This window comes from Oncorhynchus mykiss, chromosome 6 (assembly GCF_013265735.2).
Source record: "Oncorhynchus mykiss isolate Arlee chromosome 6, USDA_OmykA_1.1, whole genome shotgun sequence".
NCBI classification, from domain to species: domain Eukaryota; kingdom Metazoa; phylum Chordata; class Actinopteri; order Salmoniformes; family Salmonidae; genus Oncorhynchus; species Oncorhynchus mykiss.
The window spans coordinates 63,682,699-63,699,875 of NC_048570.1; the positions used below are offsets into that span (position 1 = coordinate 63,682,699).

Here is a 17,177-nt window from a genome sequence, read left to right on the forward strand (position 1 = left end):
AATGTATTGTCCTCAAAGCGAGCAAATAAGTTGTTTAGTTTGTCTGGGGTCAAGACATCGGTGTTCGCGACGGGGCTGGTTTTCTTTTTGTAATCCGTGGTTGACTGTAGACCCTGTCACATACGTCTCATGTCTAAGCCGTTGAATTGCAACTCTACTTTGTCTCTATACTGACGCTAAGCTTGTTTGATTGCCTTGCGGAGGGAATAGCTACACTGTTTGTATTCGGCCATGTTTCCAGTCGCCTTGCCATGATTAAAAGCAGTGGTTCGCGCTTTCAGTTTTGCGGATTGCTGCCATCAATCCACGGTTTCTGGTTGGGGAAAGTTTTAATAGTCACCGTGGGTACAACATCACCAATGCACTTGCTAATAAACTTGCTCACCGAATCAGCGTATACATCAATGTTGTTGTCTGAGGCTATCTAGAACATATCCCAGTCCACGTGATTGAAGCAATCTTGAAGCATGGAATCCTATTGGTCGGAGGCAGCATGTGCACGGTCGGTATTCGGCCATGATTACTAGTTTAGATAGCTGGTCAGACTAAATACCAATAAAAAAAAGTTTTATCTGGATAATTGGGTGACTGTCAGTGACTGACATAATAAGAGAACTGCTAATGCATAACCAAATTTCGAAATTGCACCTGGTGCAGTCTACAATTCTTATTCTTAAAGCTGCAATATGTAACTTTGGGTAACCTGACCAAATCAACACAGAAATGTGAGTTATAGATCTGTCATTCATATTTAAATCAAGTCTAAGAAGCTGTAGATCTGCTCTATGTGTGCTATTTCTATGCTTCCCATGCTTAAGTTTGGTATTTGCATAGTTTACTTTTGGTTTTGTACAACCTCTTCAAACAGCTGAAAATACAGTATTTTTGGTTACTTGAAAAGATATTGCACAGCGGTTTAGAACGTACAGTGAGTGATAAACGGAAATTAGGCAAACTATTAGAATTTTAGCATCCAGGAAATGGTGGAATGATTTATGCATATTGCACCTTTAATAGTAAGTTGAGACACTAACTGAGTAAAAAAAAATATATATAATAATTGGTTGGGCCCCTTATTTCGCTTATGCCTGGAATCGGCCCTGCACACACACACATTTCCACCCGAGTCAGACACCAACATTTTTGATAATTTTCACTCATATTTCTGTTCACTGTGTGCTGCCTTGCCTACGAACACGGAACTTCAGCGCGTTAGAAATCCGAATCCAACACCCCCTCATGATCTGTAAAACCCCGTCCATGTCATTTTTCTCATCCAATGTTCTTCCAAACTTGCAAAAACTACCCAATAGAATGTGTTCTTTATTGCAAGATGTATGTCATGATTGGATAATTGTACTGTCACTTTAACCCAACCATGCACCTTGCACGCCTTGGTTACACTTCAGAAATCTGAAATTGATGGTTTGACTAACTAGCTTGTATTGTGTGTCTACATTAGCTAGTCTTTTGTCAATGTTACGTTAACTGTCTAACCTTTTATAACGATATAGCTAACCACTGTATTCAACGTCGTTTGCGTTTCGTATCCACGAGTCAAGAGGCACCAAAAACAGAGGATATGCCAGCCAAGCCAAGGTGGAAGTAGCTAAAGTAACCATATCAACAGACAAGACAGGCTCGGGACGGGTAAAACAAAACTGATCTGATTAGGAATATGACCGCAAACTAGTAAGGGAAATTGTTATCTATCGTTAAAATAATCGTTTACCTCGTGTAACCTTATTTCAATGATTCTAGTAGCTAGCTACAAAGAACGTATTGCTATCCTATGTTGCTATCTCGCGTAGTAGCTCCAATGATTAGCAGTTAACGCGTAGCGACTACGTTGAATTGCATTGGATAGTGCTATAAAGGTTAGCTAGATTAACGTTTGAATACAGTATTTTCTATATACATAATTAAGATCCATAATCAAGATGTATCATTAGGATGGCAATAGTTGCTTTCTAGTGTCTGACTAGCACTTTCAGTGCAAACAGCTAGCCAAACCAGTTTGGTAAATCTGTGTTAATGCAGTCAGGTTGCTAATGCGTTAGCTACCTACTGTAGGTTTACGATTTGGTGGATAAATACACTTTTTCTATCTATCTTGAAATGATTCAGGGCCTACCAGAATCGTTCAGATATTTTGACACCGGACTCGTTAGATAGCTAAATAATTTGTCACTTGCATGCTTGGCTAGTGTTTGTCCACGTTTGCTGTTACATTTAGGCCACGTCGCTGCAGATGCATTTCATCCACTGACAGCGTCGTTGGATGAATGCAAACAAGACAGGCGACAACTGTGCGGAAGAGGGAAGGCGCGTGAATAACTATTCCCCACATTCCCTGCAGCTAACTAATGCAAGAAACTCGTTTGGGGTTTGTTACAAATGCTTTCTTTACTGACCATCTCAGTGGCTGTATGTTTGCCGTAATTGAACGGCATGTCAGCTACCCAATTTGTTTACCAGTGGAAGCATAGGCTTATTTAGTTTTCTAGATCAGTTATCGAATACATTCTGAAATGGTTGGCTTTGGCGCAAACCGACGAGGAGGCCGTCTCCCGTCCTTCATCCTGATCGCATTGATGGTGATCATTGCCATACTGTCTTTCAACTACTGGACTGTGTCCAACAAGCAAGGGCGCCTGTTGGACGAGTTGGCAGAGGTGCAGACACAGGTGAAGCGGACCGACGCGGCGCGCAGTCGACTGGAGAAGCGCAACTCGGAGCTGATGGTGCAGGTAGACACGCACAGGAAACAGATCGATCAGAAGGATGGAGATAACAGCATACTGGATGGCAAGCTGCAGGCGCGTGAAGCACTCATCAAAAAGTGCACAGATGAAAAGGTAGGTAGGACTAGATCACTAAGTCCATCTGTAGTACCTATGCTTCCTAGTTCCTGCATATCTCAAACGTATTAACTAACTGTACCAGAGGTTTGACAGGTGGAAAGCAGCCTTGCACCTGCATCCTATTGTATTACAGTGGATGGCTAAACATGTGATGTCAACCTAGTGACACCTACCAACATGGGTAAAGACTGAGCAGTCTCCAGCAACGTTTTGAATGCTCAAAACACACATACAAGCAAGCCAAAGTTGAGTGTGTTGGCCCAGTGCATTGTTGTTATCTAAGCCTCAGATGAGTTAGGTTGTACTGATGTGTACCTCAGTGACACATTTTTAAAAATGTACTTCCCAACTCAAGGAATGAGTCTTGATGTCATTTTAAATTTAGGTTATACTCATAAAATGACCACTTAAACTAAAATATTGTTTATCTACTTCAGCTATGATAGGCATCAAATCCTTTGAATCTCAAAGGTGATTTCAAAAGCCATATCATGTAACAGCTAAACTCATTTATCCCCATCACAATAGCACCTGCTAACCTGGCATTGCAATTTGCAAATTGTTTATTGGTGTGTATTTGTGCGCTTATATTAGTCATTTTACAGGAGGTAAAGTCTCCCTCCTTGCTGACATGGGGGTTATGAGTCCCAGCTGGGGCCCATCTGTGTGCCCAGGGCTGGGGATCAGCCTCTTTACACTTACTACAGTCAGTCTGCCTCTCCCCTCCTCCTTGTCCCAACCACCTCAATGTATGCTTATGTGCCTCATCAGATTGCATAGGAGGTGTGGCGAGAACAGCTGCGGGGGGGGGGGGCTACCTTTCATTAGCATTCTGCCGTACCCACACGGATGTTTGCTCTTCGGATTGTGTGGGCTAGCCATTCCCAAACCGGATTGTAATTTTAAATTACAGCTCATTTCCTGAATGTTCACTGTTGTACACAATTAACATCTTCTGTTCAACATGAGGGATGTCGTAGTGTAAGACCAGTCCCAGATTTTTCCCAGCGTTAATCTACTCTTTGTCCTGTATCAGGATGTTACCAGTGTTAGGGTTGGGCAATGTCAACCGTAGTCCTATTGTGATTATGTACCCATAAAACATGCCCCTATTGCGCCCCTCATAAAAAAACAAAAACGACAGTTGGGAAAGATCATGTTAAACGCCTGGACAGAGGCTATGTGCAGGCAATGGCAAATGCTTTCTAATATTCCTTTCTGGTAGAGGGGCAGAGCAGGTTTGTGTGTGTCTGTGTGGCGCACACATGATGATGCAGTGACTGTCTGATGAGGAACGATCTGTCTTACCTTAGTGCGCTAGGTTATAGGCCTACATCATGGGCTAGATAGAAGCAGTCTTCAGAATTTGATAATTGCTTTATTTCTCTCATAAAATAATGGTAATTTTGCATGAAGCAAAAGCATGTCCCACCAATTTAACTCTTTACAAGTGTTTTTGTGGTAGTGGAAGAAGTTTAAAATGTTTTAAGCCAAGCAGTTAAATATATTCAAAGTTAAGTTTTGTAAAATAATTGGTCTGATTGCTTTGATAGACTACACTATCAACCTTGTTACTTTGGATTGTGGGGCAGTTAGATCACATATTTCTTCACAAATAACTAGATGCACAGATATGAAATGTCGGGCCCATACAGATATGCAATATTTTCCTTGCCCCCAAAAAAACGTTCTAGTACAGTTAAATAGTTGAAACACACACAGACCAAAAAGTTATTTTGTTGGTGTTTAGATTTTTCTCCATTACCAGTAAAACATAATCAACACCTATTTATTTCACTTACTTGATGTGATGATTTGTTGTTCATTTGTTCAGTCTCAACCAGGATTTCATCAGACATGTCAAGCAGTGAAGTTTCAGCTCTGTCTGTCCGTGGCCTCTCTCCCTCGGTGCGCACTGTCACTGTATCCGTTTCCACCTTGTTCAGCTCTGTCTGTAACATTTCACGTAAACCCTGTTTCTTGTCTGCATTGAAGTAGTGGTCTTTGTACCTAGCATCGAGCATGGTGGCGATAGAGTAAAGAGGCTCAGATAATGCCACCGAATCGTTTGTTCACAGCCTCTTGCAAGTTTTAACCCCACGGTCTGTCAGCAGTTTTGTTGAGCAGGTGTTACAATGCCATGACAAAGGCTATCACGTCTGCTGCAAACGCAGTTGATCTTATTTCTCGAGTCAGTTGTTTGATTGGAGCTAGGAGTGTGTTCATGTTCTCAAATGCCATTGAAATGTAGCTAGCTGATAAGTGCTATGAGAACCAGCACATTCTTGGGGTGGCAATACAGCTTTCCTCAGTATGAAATCCTCGTCGACCCACTGTGCTGTCAGACTCATCATGCTCATGGGGCTGACATCATTGCTGGTCCAAATGTCAGTCGTGAAGCTAATAGCAGTGACGCCCATAGCAAGTAGCTCATGGATGTGCGTTTCAACAATACTGTGTAACTCCGGTAGGGCGACATCTGAAAAATATTGCCTACTTGGTAGTGCGTACCGGTGCTCGACCAGTCAGCAAAAGCCAACATCATCCACGACCGAGAACGGTTGATTGTCTAGGGCAATTAATTCCATTATCTTGGCGTTAAGGAATTTTGCCTTTGAGTTGTCTCGCTGAAATTTTCGTACTCTTTCAAATGGCTGCTCGACTTGAACTTGTTTAGTTGTTGGAAGTATTATTAGTATTTTTCAGCTTTTGTGGCGTCATCTACGTTATATTGGTATGCAGGTCAGCTTTGACATTGGTTTTAAACATCAGCATTGAACTAGACATTGGGCCGGTGTTAGCATTTTTTAGCTAATATTGGCCGATTCCGATATGCTTACCGATATATCGTGCATCCCTACAAATAACTACACTGGCTCGCCTACTACACTTTTATCCACTCTCTCACAATACTACAGTGTATATGCAAACTGTAATAATAGAGTACAGAAGACAAGGAGGCATTGTTCAAGTTTAAAATAAATGTAAAGCTGCATATGTAACTTTTTGGGCAACCCTGACCAAATTCATATAGAAATATGAGTTCTAGATTTGTCATTAATTACATTTTAATTGGGTTTCTCTCAATGCATACTACCGTGCTCCGAGCAGTCGGAGGGTGAGTCCAAGTCAATGTGTGTGAAACGGAGCACGGGGGGCACTTCTCGAATGCCTACTCCGTTTGTACATATTTTGAAGCATGCATCGACGCAAGCTTCAACAGAAAGTATGCACAGAAATGTGACGCAACCACGTAAAAAATATAACATTTCTTGAAATGCATGGCGGTCATTATTTGAGCTGAAGCGAGAGAGAATACACCGGAATGAAATGTTGCTTATTCACATCTCATATGTTGCCTGACTACAATTTTTTTTAAATCTTCATACGTTAATAAATACATGCTGTGTTAATTTTGGGATGTCTACCTGCCTACAACACTCATTGTAGTGTGTGTTTGTGTGTAGATTGCAAGCCCATAGTATGTCAATAGGGCTAACTGGTTAGCTACTACTGTTAGCTAGCCAGATAGCTACAAATCATTTTTAGCTAGCTAGCTACCTACCTTGCATAACAGTTTTAGGTCATGTTACCTGTTGAACTAGCTGGCTAGATTATTATGATTCACATGTAGGTAGCTGATAAGTAAAAAAGTTTGCTTTGTGTATATCTTGTTTCGTTTCTATTGTTGCCATTGTCCTGGCTGGAAGAAGGTTTAGTGGAGGTGCAGCGTGAGGTTATAAAGTACTGCGAGTGCTTCTCAAATGCAATGTTTTATCCGTTCTCCACACTCTCGTCCTCACAAGAACGTACCCGAGAACGGCCTCAGAGAATGCACTCGGAGCTTGAGTGTGGAGCACGGTAGCGTGTATATTGAGAAACATCCATTTTCTCATTCTTAAGACTGTGCTCCCACATTGTTATAATTTGAAAGTTCTGAAAAGTTCCATGGCAGTTAATTCAACAGTGGAAAGTTGGCGAAATTACTAAAACAGCCGTATCGCTAAATCTCGACAAGATATTTCTATTATGATTACAGATTTGAGTAGCAGAGAAGTAGATAAAGATGTCTTACCCTGTAACATTTTGTCGAACTTTTTGGGAAAGTGGTCAAAGTAGCTGATTTGTGTGTTACATTGTTTACAGTGAATGTGAAGTCATAATTTCACAATGGGGTGCTTTAGCCCATACAGTCCCTTCAGTAAGTATTCACACCCCTTTACTTTTTCCACATTTTGTTATTATAAGGTGGGATTGAAATGGATTTAATTGACCTTTTTTTTTTTTTTTGTCAGCGATCTACAAAAAGTACTCTGTCAAAGTGGAAGGAAAAATTCTAACATTTTGTAGAAAATGTATGTAATAAAACAATATCTTCATTAGATAAGTATTCAACCCCCCGAGTCACTACATGTTAGAATCACCTTCGGCAGTGATTACAGCTGTGAGCCTTTCTGGGTAAGTCTCTAAGAGCTTTTCACACCTGGATTGTACTATAATCATAGTAATCATGCTGTATTAGCATAGCCTAGTTATGCCATTACTCCTCTCATTCTAGTACTGCTGAAAGGGCTAAAGGATAGAGAATTAACACAATGTCATTGTTTGAAGTGCTTTGCTTTAATGTTTTGGTTTCCGTCATCACATCTGCAGTGTACTTTGTGGGTGCCAAGAAAGAGCACTGTTATTTTCCACACAGCAGATTTGGTGGAGAAACTGTGAACCACTCGGTGTCTCTCTGCAGGGAAGGTGACAGCACAAAGCTTTTATCTCCACAATGGCTGACATTGATGCTGTAATTACTGACACTCCTTCTGTGCATTCTGCCTCATTAAAGTCCTGAGCCCCTCATTCCCTCCCTCTGTGGATTTGATTCAAGCCCTTGGTTCTCACTGGAGAATCCACCCCTGTGATTTGATTGGTGGCTAGTGGCAACTGATGGGGACGTGAATCTCGTTTGTGGGGAGGTGTTTGTCTCTGGGACAGTCATATAGAGGTGCCCGAATGGATACTATTCCCTCCTTAGCCTATAAATAACGGTTAATTTACTCATTGAGCGGTTCCTTTCACTCCCTTCAATGAACAAAAAGGAGCACATAAGGAATATCAGGCATGATGGCAGCCTAACACACTGACGTGACAGTCAGGATTATCAGGCACTATTCCACACGGCTATAAAATGTTTAGTGACTGGGCCAATGGAGCTATCAGAGAGAATCTTCTTTGGGAGAGACTAGTATTGAATTCCACATATGGGGCAGGCAAACAAAGTAGGGATCTCTTTTGACACGTGGTTACTTTCCACCTGGGAAGGGTAATCCCAGCCAGGCATCCCCTTGGTGTTTGCACCATGCTCAAATCGATTTGGTTTCTCCGGGCTGGGTTTGATGTTTTTGTCTTTTGATGTTCATTTCATGCATTGAGGGTGGTAGAATACAGTAGGTCTATGAAGCTCCTAGGTTTGATGGTCCTTTGCCTGTGTTTTTAGCAGCCGGGATCTCCTGTCCTTACACTTATTACACTTATGACAGTTTTTTTTTTTTGTTGCTCATTCTGAGTGGTTATACGTTTGGCTGGGCTGTAGAGACTGTCAGACCCCAGACAAGGGAGATGGTGTAATTGGGTGGAGGGCAGAGAGGGGCCTGTCTGGATCAGTCAGGGGCTCAGGAGGACAGAGCTCTCTCTCGTCTGACAGATTCTCACTCCGCCTGCCGTCTGTGGCCTCTCAGCCACTGAGCTGACTGGACCTATATGGCCTGTGTTGGATTTTGGACAGCTTGAGTGTTTTCAATTAGATACGCTTTGGTATATTCAAAAAGATGGGTATTGCAGAGATGACGTGCCGCATCTAACAGTATAATACAATAGTATTATTGTTCTATATAGTGAATGTATTTACTTTGTGCATGGTAGAGGATAGGATACCAAGGAGAGGATGCCAAGTATTAGGCTGTGCATGTGCAGTAGCTCCCTCAGTGACGAGTACTGCCAATGAGGAGTGCTGCGATGATGGCTCCCTCTTCAGGTCACTGGGCAACGTTGGGCCGTCTTTTATGGTGGTCAAGGTAGGGGGAGGGGAAAGAAGGGACAAAGGAAAGCAAACTGTACAAATTAGGATTTTGTCTCCTTTTGAAATAGGCTACATCTGGCAACGGTGTATAATATAACCATTGCAGAATTAGACAAATATGAAACTGAGCACAGGATTTATGCATAAGTTAAGCTCATAATGCCTTTGTAACAAATCCACAGATGTTGAGCTCAGAACACAAATACCTACTATTATTTGGTGTAGCATAATGTTGCCTCAGCCTCGCCTCTCTTTTTACTGTGTTCTGTTATGTTCAATACAACGGTAACTGTATTCATAAATACACGTTATACAGCTCCGCCTACGTGGCCACACAAACACCTGTCTGTCAAACGTGCGTATATGGACACACAAGTGTGCAGAATACAGATACCAGACATGTAGACTCTTCACGTTCTCTGTCCCTCTAAGCATGCACAAATAGTGTCCCGGGGATGGGCTTTCAGTCCTCTGTTTCTCTCCCAGCTGCATTTCACATTCACCTCCTCCCCTCAGTCCCCTGAGATCAATGCCTGCACCCCTCCCACTGCTCCCTAAATCTACCTCAAAGCCACAGCCGCTCTCCTCTGGTTGAGGGAACAAAAAAACACTTGGGTTTGAATTTTGTCTTTGTACATGTATGAAAATACATGTAGTAGCCCCTTAGCCAGTCAGTGTGTCATAATGTGTAACGGGCCAATAGCGCATTGGTCTGATTATAAAGTGGTTTCACTCGAAGCGGTCTGGGGGTGTAATATACATTTCCAGGTGAACAAAAGAGCAGTCACAAAGTCGATTGAAAATCAATCCAGTTTATTACAAGTTGCAACAGGGAGACTCCTCGAACACAGAAGCAGAGAAATGTCTAACTGGCCTTCTCTGAGACGACCCTTATATCCTGAATAGCAGACAACTGTTATTTTAATCCTGAGAGGCTATTGGGAAGTCAAAACAAAAGGTGTGGACTTGGTCAGCTGCTACAGAATCAGTGTTTTCACAGAATACAATCGTAATCCGTGTGTCCTTGTACCTCCAGTCTGGCGTCAATCGCTATCAACAGATTTGAGTTTAATCCATAACATACAGCATCCAGATTAGTGACATCAACCCAAGTATCACAGAACACTAGAAACCATTTCTCTATTACAGAAAGAGAATGTATAACTATGCTAAACATTGTTAATCACTCTAAACTAAATGTGAACTTTATTATCTTTAAATATTCCTATTACAGTGAGCCATAGCTGGGGCTCTCTCCATCAGGCTTCATTATGAAGGGTAGAGGAGATCTAATGAAGGCTGCTGCTCTGTGGGCTGTTCTGACTGCCTCAACCTGGCTGTCCTTTAGGATCTCTTCCATCTGATCTGACTCAATATCTGGCTGCGGGTGGTCCTCCAGTCACTCGGCGGGTCAGACGCAATGAATGAGATGGGAGTGTTTTGCAAGCAGCATTTTCACTCAACAGAACCTTTTTTTATGCAGCTAGATATCTCTACTGTTGCCGAGCTGACATTTTGAAATGCTATTGCATCTGAACATAGTATAAAAATGGTATCTTTCCAGTTAGGCTAGTTCAGCCATGTAATAATGTAGATGTCCTGTTAAACCGGTTGTGTTTGGAATTAAGATGAGCACAAAGAGTTCTGCTAACAAAGTGTACTGGTGACCTTTCCTCAGACTGATGTTCTTTTCTTTCCTTTCCAGATGAAGGTGCAGGGTGATGTCACAGCACAGATGTCGGAGATTGTGAGGCTGAAAGGTAAGAGCAGACACTGTCCAGCAGAGGGCACACTTCTGTTGGAGTCTTAAGGCTAGGCTAGCAGAAAGCAGTATGGGCTTGTATTACCACAGATGGAGCCTGGAGCAGTAACAGCAGTTTGCTTAATGCTGTTAGTGCTGTTAAGATGTTTCATCTCAAGTCCCCCATGTGCCAAGTGGACTCTAATGCAAACAGATTTGCAATGTTGTCGTTCCTAGTTTCTTTATTGAATGATTGTTCGACACTAAAGCTGTAGCCTGATATCAGTGCATGTTGAAATTGCATTTGTCCATACACTATAACCTTAGGGTTCATATTCTATGTTATTTGGGGGGGGGGGGGGTGTAGAGCAGCTGAAGGAGCTGAAACAGGAGTTTATGAGGCAGGAGATCCAGCTGAGGGAGGTGAAGAAGAACAGCACCAACCTGGAGAGGAAGTTGGAATATGAGAGGTACAGAGAATGAACTCTCTCAACACATCTTTCATGTTTTTGCTCTAGGCTCTCAAAATCACAGCAAAGTTGAGGTTATGATGACTATCGCACCAATATAGCCATTGGTTGGAATTTTGACAAGAGCTTCATTGCTTTTCTCTCTGTGATTTTTGTCTAACCAATTGTTTGTGTGAATGATAGTTTGCAGTGTGGGCGTCAAATCACTCAACTAATGGACGAGTATGAAGAAGCTAAAAAGACCCTGGAGGAGGAGGTGGTGAAGCTGAGAAAGGTGAGGCACTCTGTCAGAGCTCCTAGTCATGATGTCCCTGCCTTTCCTTCCCCCGTAATGTAAGTGGTTGTCTACCACCCCCTGTTGGTGTTCATAGATCATACACTCTGTGGAATGTCCTTTGTCCTGGGTGTCAGCAGTTCTGCACTTAGTCATTGTGACTTTTGCTTACCCAGCGATAGTAAAGGTGATTGTATTCATCTCTCCCCCCTGTCTTTTTCTCTGTCCCTCCCTCCCTCTGCAGAGTGTGCTGGATAGCAGGAAGGCTGGAGCTGCAGAAGGAGGGACTGAGGTGGAGACCGCAGGAGAGCACCCAACTGTGGCCACACACCGAGACACTGACCTCAAAGGTAACATTACAACCAGCTCATATACATTCTGCCTCTAATGTTTCAGAGCTAACCCACCCACCCTCTCTCCCTCCACCCCATCCATTCTTCTCTCTCTCACTCCTGGGATAGAAGATTTGGGCAAGCCTGGCAGTGATGCTGGAATGCCTGGTATTGAGGACAGTGAAGTGGGAAAAATAGATGATGTGCAATTTGGTGAGTATTTATTCCCTCTGGTTATTCTACTTTTGATAACGATTCTGGTAGTAAGATTAGTGTAAAATATCATTGTCAAATTTCAACCGGAACTTTCCTCCTCCCCTCTCATTCTCTCCAGCCCTGAAGAAGCCAGCCATCACCCAGAACCACATAGAGATACCTGATACTGGGCTAAGAGAGGTGGGGGCCGGTATGGGGGCAGGTGAGGGGGCTGGTCGAGACCTCTCTCTGGATCGGCCTGTGCTCCAGATCCAGGACAAGGTCATAGGGCTGGGGCTGGAGGGACGAGTGGGGGCCCTCCAACAGCAGCCCCCCCAGGCGGTGGCAGACAGACCCATCCTCTTTGATGAGGACAACAAGGCAGCCATCCAGGCAGATGAGTTCGGAGAGCAGCACAGACCACTTCGAGGTATGTCAGCTCACACTTCACACACTACATGTTTGCATTTTCAGTTTACTTTATTAGCTTTGCTGCCCAGAGACAAAGCCAGTTATGCAGTAATGCTTTAGGGGTGACATGTTATGGTGTGTCTGTCATTGAGTTCGAGACCTGAGGCCATGGCCTGGGTACAGCTCTGACTGGGCTCTTAATGGCTGTGTGCAGCAGAGGCCCCGCTGCTCCTGGCCTCTCCAACTCCACCACTAGCTGCTATAAAACGTGAGCCATGCTGGCTTCCTGTTTTCAGTTCAGTTTTTTTTTCATGGAATGTTTGTGTAGAAAGTGGAGGGAAATATATCGTTGGCGCAGTGCTCTGCTCTCTGTTTGGCAACCTCTGTCTTTTTAAAGGTGATTCATCCTTTTCTCCCGGAGATTGAAAACATGCTCCTTCAGACTGTAGGCTAGCTCTCTGTGAAGGAGCACATTCCGTACTACAGGAGAGAGTGCCTCTCTACTGTACATTAAAAATGAAAAGCCCAAAAGGGATGACCAAATTTCAGGTGAAATATTTCTAACAGAAAAAAAAGTCATCATTGATGCTACCTGTTTTGCTGTCTCCTTTTAAGCTCCTGCCAATGTGATGAAAGTGGATGGTGTACAGAGGAAAGGGGCAGAACTGCCTCTGCCTCCTAACCCCGCCCAGGTGCCCAACCCTATAGAACCTCGGCATGCCAGAGACCCCAAGCCTGCTGAGCCCCTGCGTCACAGACAGAGTGAGTGCCTCCAAAGGCTGGTGGGGATGGGTGGGGGAGACTGAATACCTCTCAGTACACAGGAGATGTGACACATGGTGACTGTGGTTGTGTCTTTCCTCTGACCTTTAGCTGCAGCGTCCCAGTAAGAAGAGCTTCTCTTGCAGATGTGTCAAGGTTACAACATAACCTTTACAATTACATAAGCTATTTTCGAACGCATTCTACAGTCTGAGCCCTATCTAGAGTTTTCTTTCTCAAGGCTGCGTTGGGTCTACTATAAGCGGTTGCCTTCCCTAGCTATCAGGGTTTTAACAAACCTTCCTCAACACTGCTCATGAAGTAATACATATTAGAGGTGCTGTCGCCACAAACTGAAAGAGATGGCCAGATGCCAGAGTGCACACACAGTGGGAGAGGCCGCCTGACTTCAAGGGTCTCAGGGTGTTCCTTCCTGCTGCCTGCCTGGCTTCAGCTCTGCTCCCTCCCTCCCTTCGCTGCCTACTCTCCAAACAATACCCCAACCAGCTGCCCTGCCAGCTTCCCCTCTCCTTGCTTCATCTTCACACTTCACACACATGCTTTCCTCCAAGTTTCTTTACACATATCACTTCATTGCCAATTACTCTTTTTGTCTTCCCAAAAATCCCCTTAAACATATACACTATGCCTCCCTCTCATACCTTTACTGTCCAACCAATCACCACCTCCTTCATCCCCTCTGTTTTTTTTAGTTTCATCCTCTCTTTCATTCCCTCTCTCCATCCTTTCTCTTCTGACTCTATCACAATCTCTTTGCTTCCCTCCCTTCCTGATGGGGCCCTTCTCTGCCTCTACAGGCCGTTTCTTTGATGAGAACGAGTCCCCTGTAGATCCGCAGCACGGCTCTAAGCTGGCGGACTACAATGGGGACGATGGGAACGTGGGTGAGTACGAGGCGGACAAGCAGGCCGAGCTGGCCTACAATGAGGAAGAGGATGGTGATGGTGGGGAGGAAGACGTCCAAGGTGAGCCAGGCCAGGGGTCTTCAAGTCCAGCTGTATCACCATTTCTCCCTCCTCCACTCCTGCTGTCCCTGCATTAGACTGAGTACCACCAGCTCGGCCAGAGCTCACAGCACCCTGAGTTACCCACCATTCCTGTCTCAGGAACATCCATAACCAACCGCCCCTCAGGGTCTAAGCCTGAGGCCAGTTCAGTGGGTCATTTTAGGCTGGAGGGCAAGCCTCCCATCATTGTATACCACAATCAAACCCTATACCTCTACATGTGGGTGGGGGCGCTTCTCCCCCTCAGTGACTCCACTCCACTGTCTGCATGCCTCATCCAGCCGTGCGCTTCCCCACTATCTGTGCTCCACCACCTGTTTGTGCCCACTGGTCATCTGTGTACCCCTGTAGTAGATTAGTAGATGCTGTGTGTGAGTAGTACTTGACGTTTTAAATGCATGTGCGTTCTTGTCTTATCATTATTGTACGGCTGTCATTCATTTCTCCGCGACAGGTTAGGTTGTGAAGTATTTTGTGTTATACTTTTTTTAATGGACCAGGTAGATCCATATAGGTCCTTAGTCATTGAACCACTTGATATTGACATTTTATAACCGCTATTGTTGTCCCTGCCATTGAACAGGCTGTGATAAAAGTAGTGTTAGGAATTATATGGCCAATATGGGACCAGACTAATATGTACAGTATGTTGCTCTTCTATGGAGTATTCCTAATGATAATCTTCTGGGATTTCCTTTGAAATCTATCTAGCAGATGTAATTTAGGGATGAGAGATGACTACTCCCTGATTTGTTCTGTCGTCAATCTCCTTTCAGATGATGAAGATCGAGACATGCAGGGAGACCGGGCAGTGGACTATGGGAAGAGACGTCAAGCCATCGACATTCTGTAAACCTTGTCCACTTGCTCTAGGATCTGGGATAGAAAATTCAAACGAAAGCGTTTATTCCTCCGCATTGTTTCAATTATGCTACGGATGTCATTCTTGGGACTGGTTGAAATCACGAAGATGTTTTTAGCTGTGTCTCTTATGGCGATGGACAATTCTGAAGACACGATTACAGATTATTATTCCATGAAGCAGTTTGACCTAAAACCATGTATCATTGAATCTATAAAACAATTCATGATAATATCATTCTGTGCAGCTGTTGACTTGCAACTATATTTGTTTTATAACTTATTTGGTATTAGAATTCCTTAGCGATTACATTGATATAATGTACCAGAGTGCTATACAGTATACATTTTTTTTTTCTTCCCATGACCGATTTATGAAGGCTTTTGTTTTGTTTACTACTTTGAATGAACTGTCAGCTGCAAGAATAGACTGAAGTGGTCTGGAAGAGCCAGTTTGGGCCAGAACCTCACTGTCTTGGATGACTCTGTTGCTGACCAGATCACCTAGACTGGCAGGCATGGCATATTGTTTGAAGCTGTCAACTTTAATTTGACTTGTCTTTACCTAAAAAAGGAATGTTTCCCTTTTGATGTGGGACAACTGTTGCTTGATAAAGAAAAATAACTGAACTATTGCTCCAAACTGTGTCAATGAATTTGACAGGACAGTTTCTTTGGCACTTTCTAATTGTTGGACTCTTGTATGGACGCCCACACTTCAAACACAGCGGCGCCAACCAACGCAGCGCTTATGCCAAGGACTTCTCATGGCTTCTTAAACCTATTTGTTCACCTTATTTCTGTCAGACATAACACTCAAGTGCTCATTCTGTCTTACAATTATGCTGTTATTAATGCATGTAATTTTTATTAATCAACCTGAAGAACGTCTTGAAGCTGGAGGCAATACTTAGACCAGTTTAGAATTAGGAATCCTGTGGAAGACTAAATGCACATCTGTCCTGCTATTATGAATGGACTACAGTAGGCATAGATGTACATATTTGAATTGTTCCTATTTTAACTGTAGGACTCAAAGGACTATTCTTCCTTTAAATAATAAGCATAATCAGTTTTGTTTAAAAGTTAGATTTTTTTTCTCATATGGAAGGTCGGCATATTGAATGTACGCTGCTGATTTGTTTTTTCAAGATCATAATGTAATTAAGATATTTGGGTAGTTAATTGTTACAAAACTGAATAGATGCTAATAGATAACTGTGGAACCAGTGAACTTGTCCCCAGCTAAGGTTTCCCTCAAATTCCAACGTGTTACTGATCTGCTGGGGATTACTAAAAGCTGTTGGTATCACTGATCTTGGGGGTAATTTATAATTTCATACTGAAGAATAAATAAGTGGTCATTATTGATACAAGTAATTAAACAATTGTTTCTGTTTCCCCCTGAATGCCTTTTGATCCATGATTTGTTAAAAATATATATTTTGTTCTCTAACCTCTTGAGAATGTGCATGTGAACTGTACTTTACCTGAAAAGGTGACTGACTGGCAATGGGAAAACTGCATGTGATTGTGGCAGGGATGCTGGCCCATATTGACTCCAATGTTTCCCACAGTTGTCAAGTTGGTTGGATGTCATTTGGGTGGTTGACCATTCTTGATACACACTGGAAACTGTTGAGTGTGAATCCCATCAGCGTTGCAGTTCTTGACACAAACCGTTGCGCCTGGTTTTACTACCATACCACGTGCAAAGGCACTTAAATGTTTTTGCCTTGCCCATACACAATCCATGTCTCAAGCCTTAAAAATCCTTCTTTAACCTGTCTCCTCCCATTCATCTTCAGTGATTGAAATTAATTTAACAAGTGACATAAGGGATCATAGCTTTCGCCGGGTCAGTCTGTTATGGAAAGAGCTGGTGTTCTTAATGTTTTGGATACCGAGTGTATACACTAAACTCAGCAAAAAAAGAAATGTCCCCTTTTCAGGACCCTGTCTTTCAAAGATAATTTGATAATAACTTCACAGATCTTTATTGTAAAGGGTTTAAACACGGTCTCCCATGCTTGTTCAATGAACCAAAAACAATTAATGAACATGAACCTGTGGAATGGTTTAAGACCAGCTTAGACGTAGGCAATTAAGGTCAGTTATGACAACTTAGGACACTAAAGAGGTCTTTCTACTGACTCTGAAAAATGCCAA

The 17,177-nt window shown here is 43.1% G+C and overlaps 1 protein-coding gene across 6 annotated transcripts; it reads left to right on the forward strand.

Moving 5' to 3' along the window:
• Positions 1-1,364: 1,364 nt before the first annotated feature.
• golm2 (golgi membrane protein 2) lies at positions 1,365-16,417 on the forward strand. 6 transcript variants are annotated; one of them, XM_036980678.1, is made up of 10 exons: positions 1,365-2,858; positions 10,640-10,694; positions 11,043-11,145; positions 11,329-11,419; positions 11,664-11,769; positions 11,881-11,964; positions 12,086-12,376; positions 12,973-13,119; positions 13,938-14,024; positions 14,924-16,417. In XM_036980678.1, exons 1-10 carry the CDS (start codon positions 2,532-2,534, stop codon positions 14,998-15,000), a joined length of 1,368 nt encoding a protein of 455 aa, XP_036836573.1. In that variant the 5' UTR covers positions 1,365-2,531; the 3' UTR covers positions 15,001-16,417. The 6 variants fall into 6 exon arrangements, with proteins under 6 accessions (XP_036836573.1, XP_036836577.1, XP_036836571.1 ...); XM_036980682.1 differs by lacking the exon at positions 13,938-14,024 and adding an exon at positions 13,231-13,275 and having other exon boundaries at positions 1,366-2,858; XM_036980676.1 differs by having other exon boundaries at positions 1,366-2,858; positions 13,938-14,105.
• Positions 16,418-17,177: the final 760 nt, after the last annotated feature.

What these genes read in the sequence shown, in the direction of transcription:
- golm2 (XM_036980676.1), top strand. Translation starts at nt 2,532, where the DNA reads ATGGTTGGCTTTGGCGCAAACCGACGAGGAGGCCGTCTCCCGTCCTTC. An exon ending in GGAGATTGTGAGGCTGAAAG is followed by an intron (nt 10,695 to 11,042) that starts GTAAGAGCAGAC and finishes GGGGGGGTGTAG; the next exon opens with AGCAGCTGAAGGAGCTGAAA. An exon ending in GCAGCACAGACCACTTCGAG is followed by an intron (nt 12,377 to 12,972) that starts GTATGTCAGCTC and finishes TCTCCTTTTAAG; the next exon opens with CTCCTGCCAATGTGATGAAA.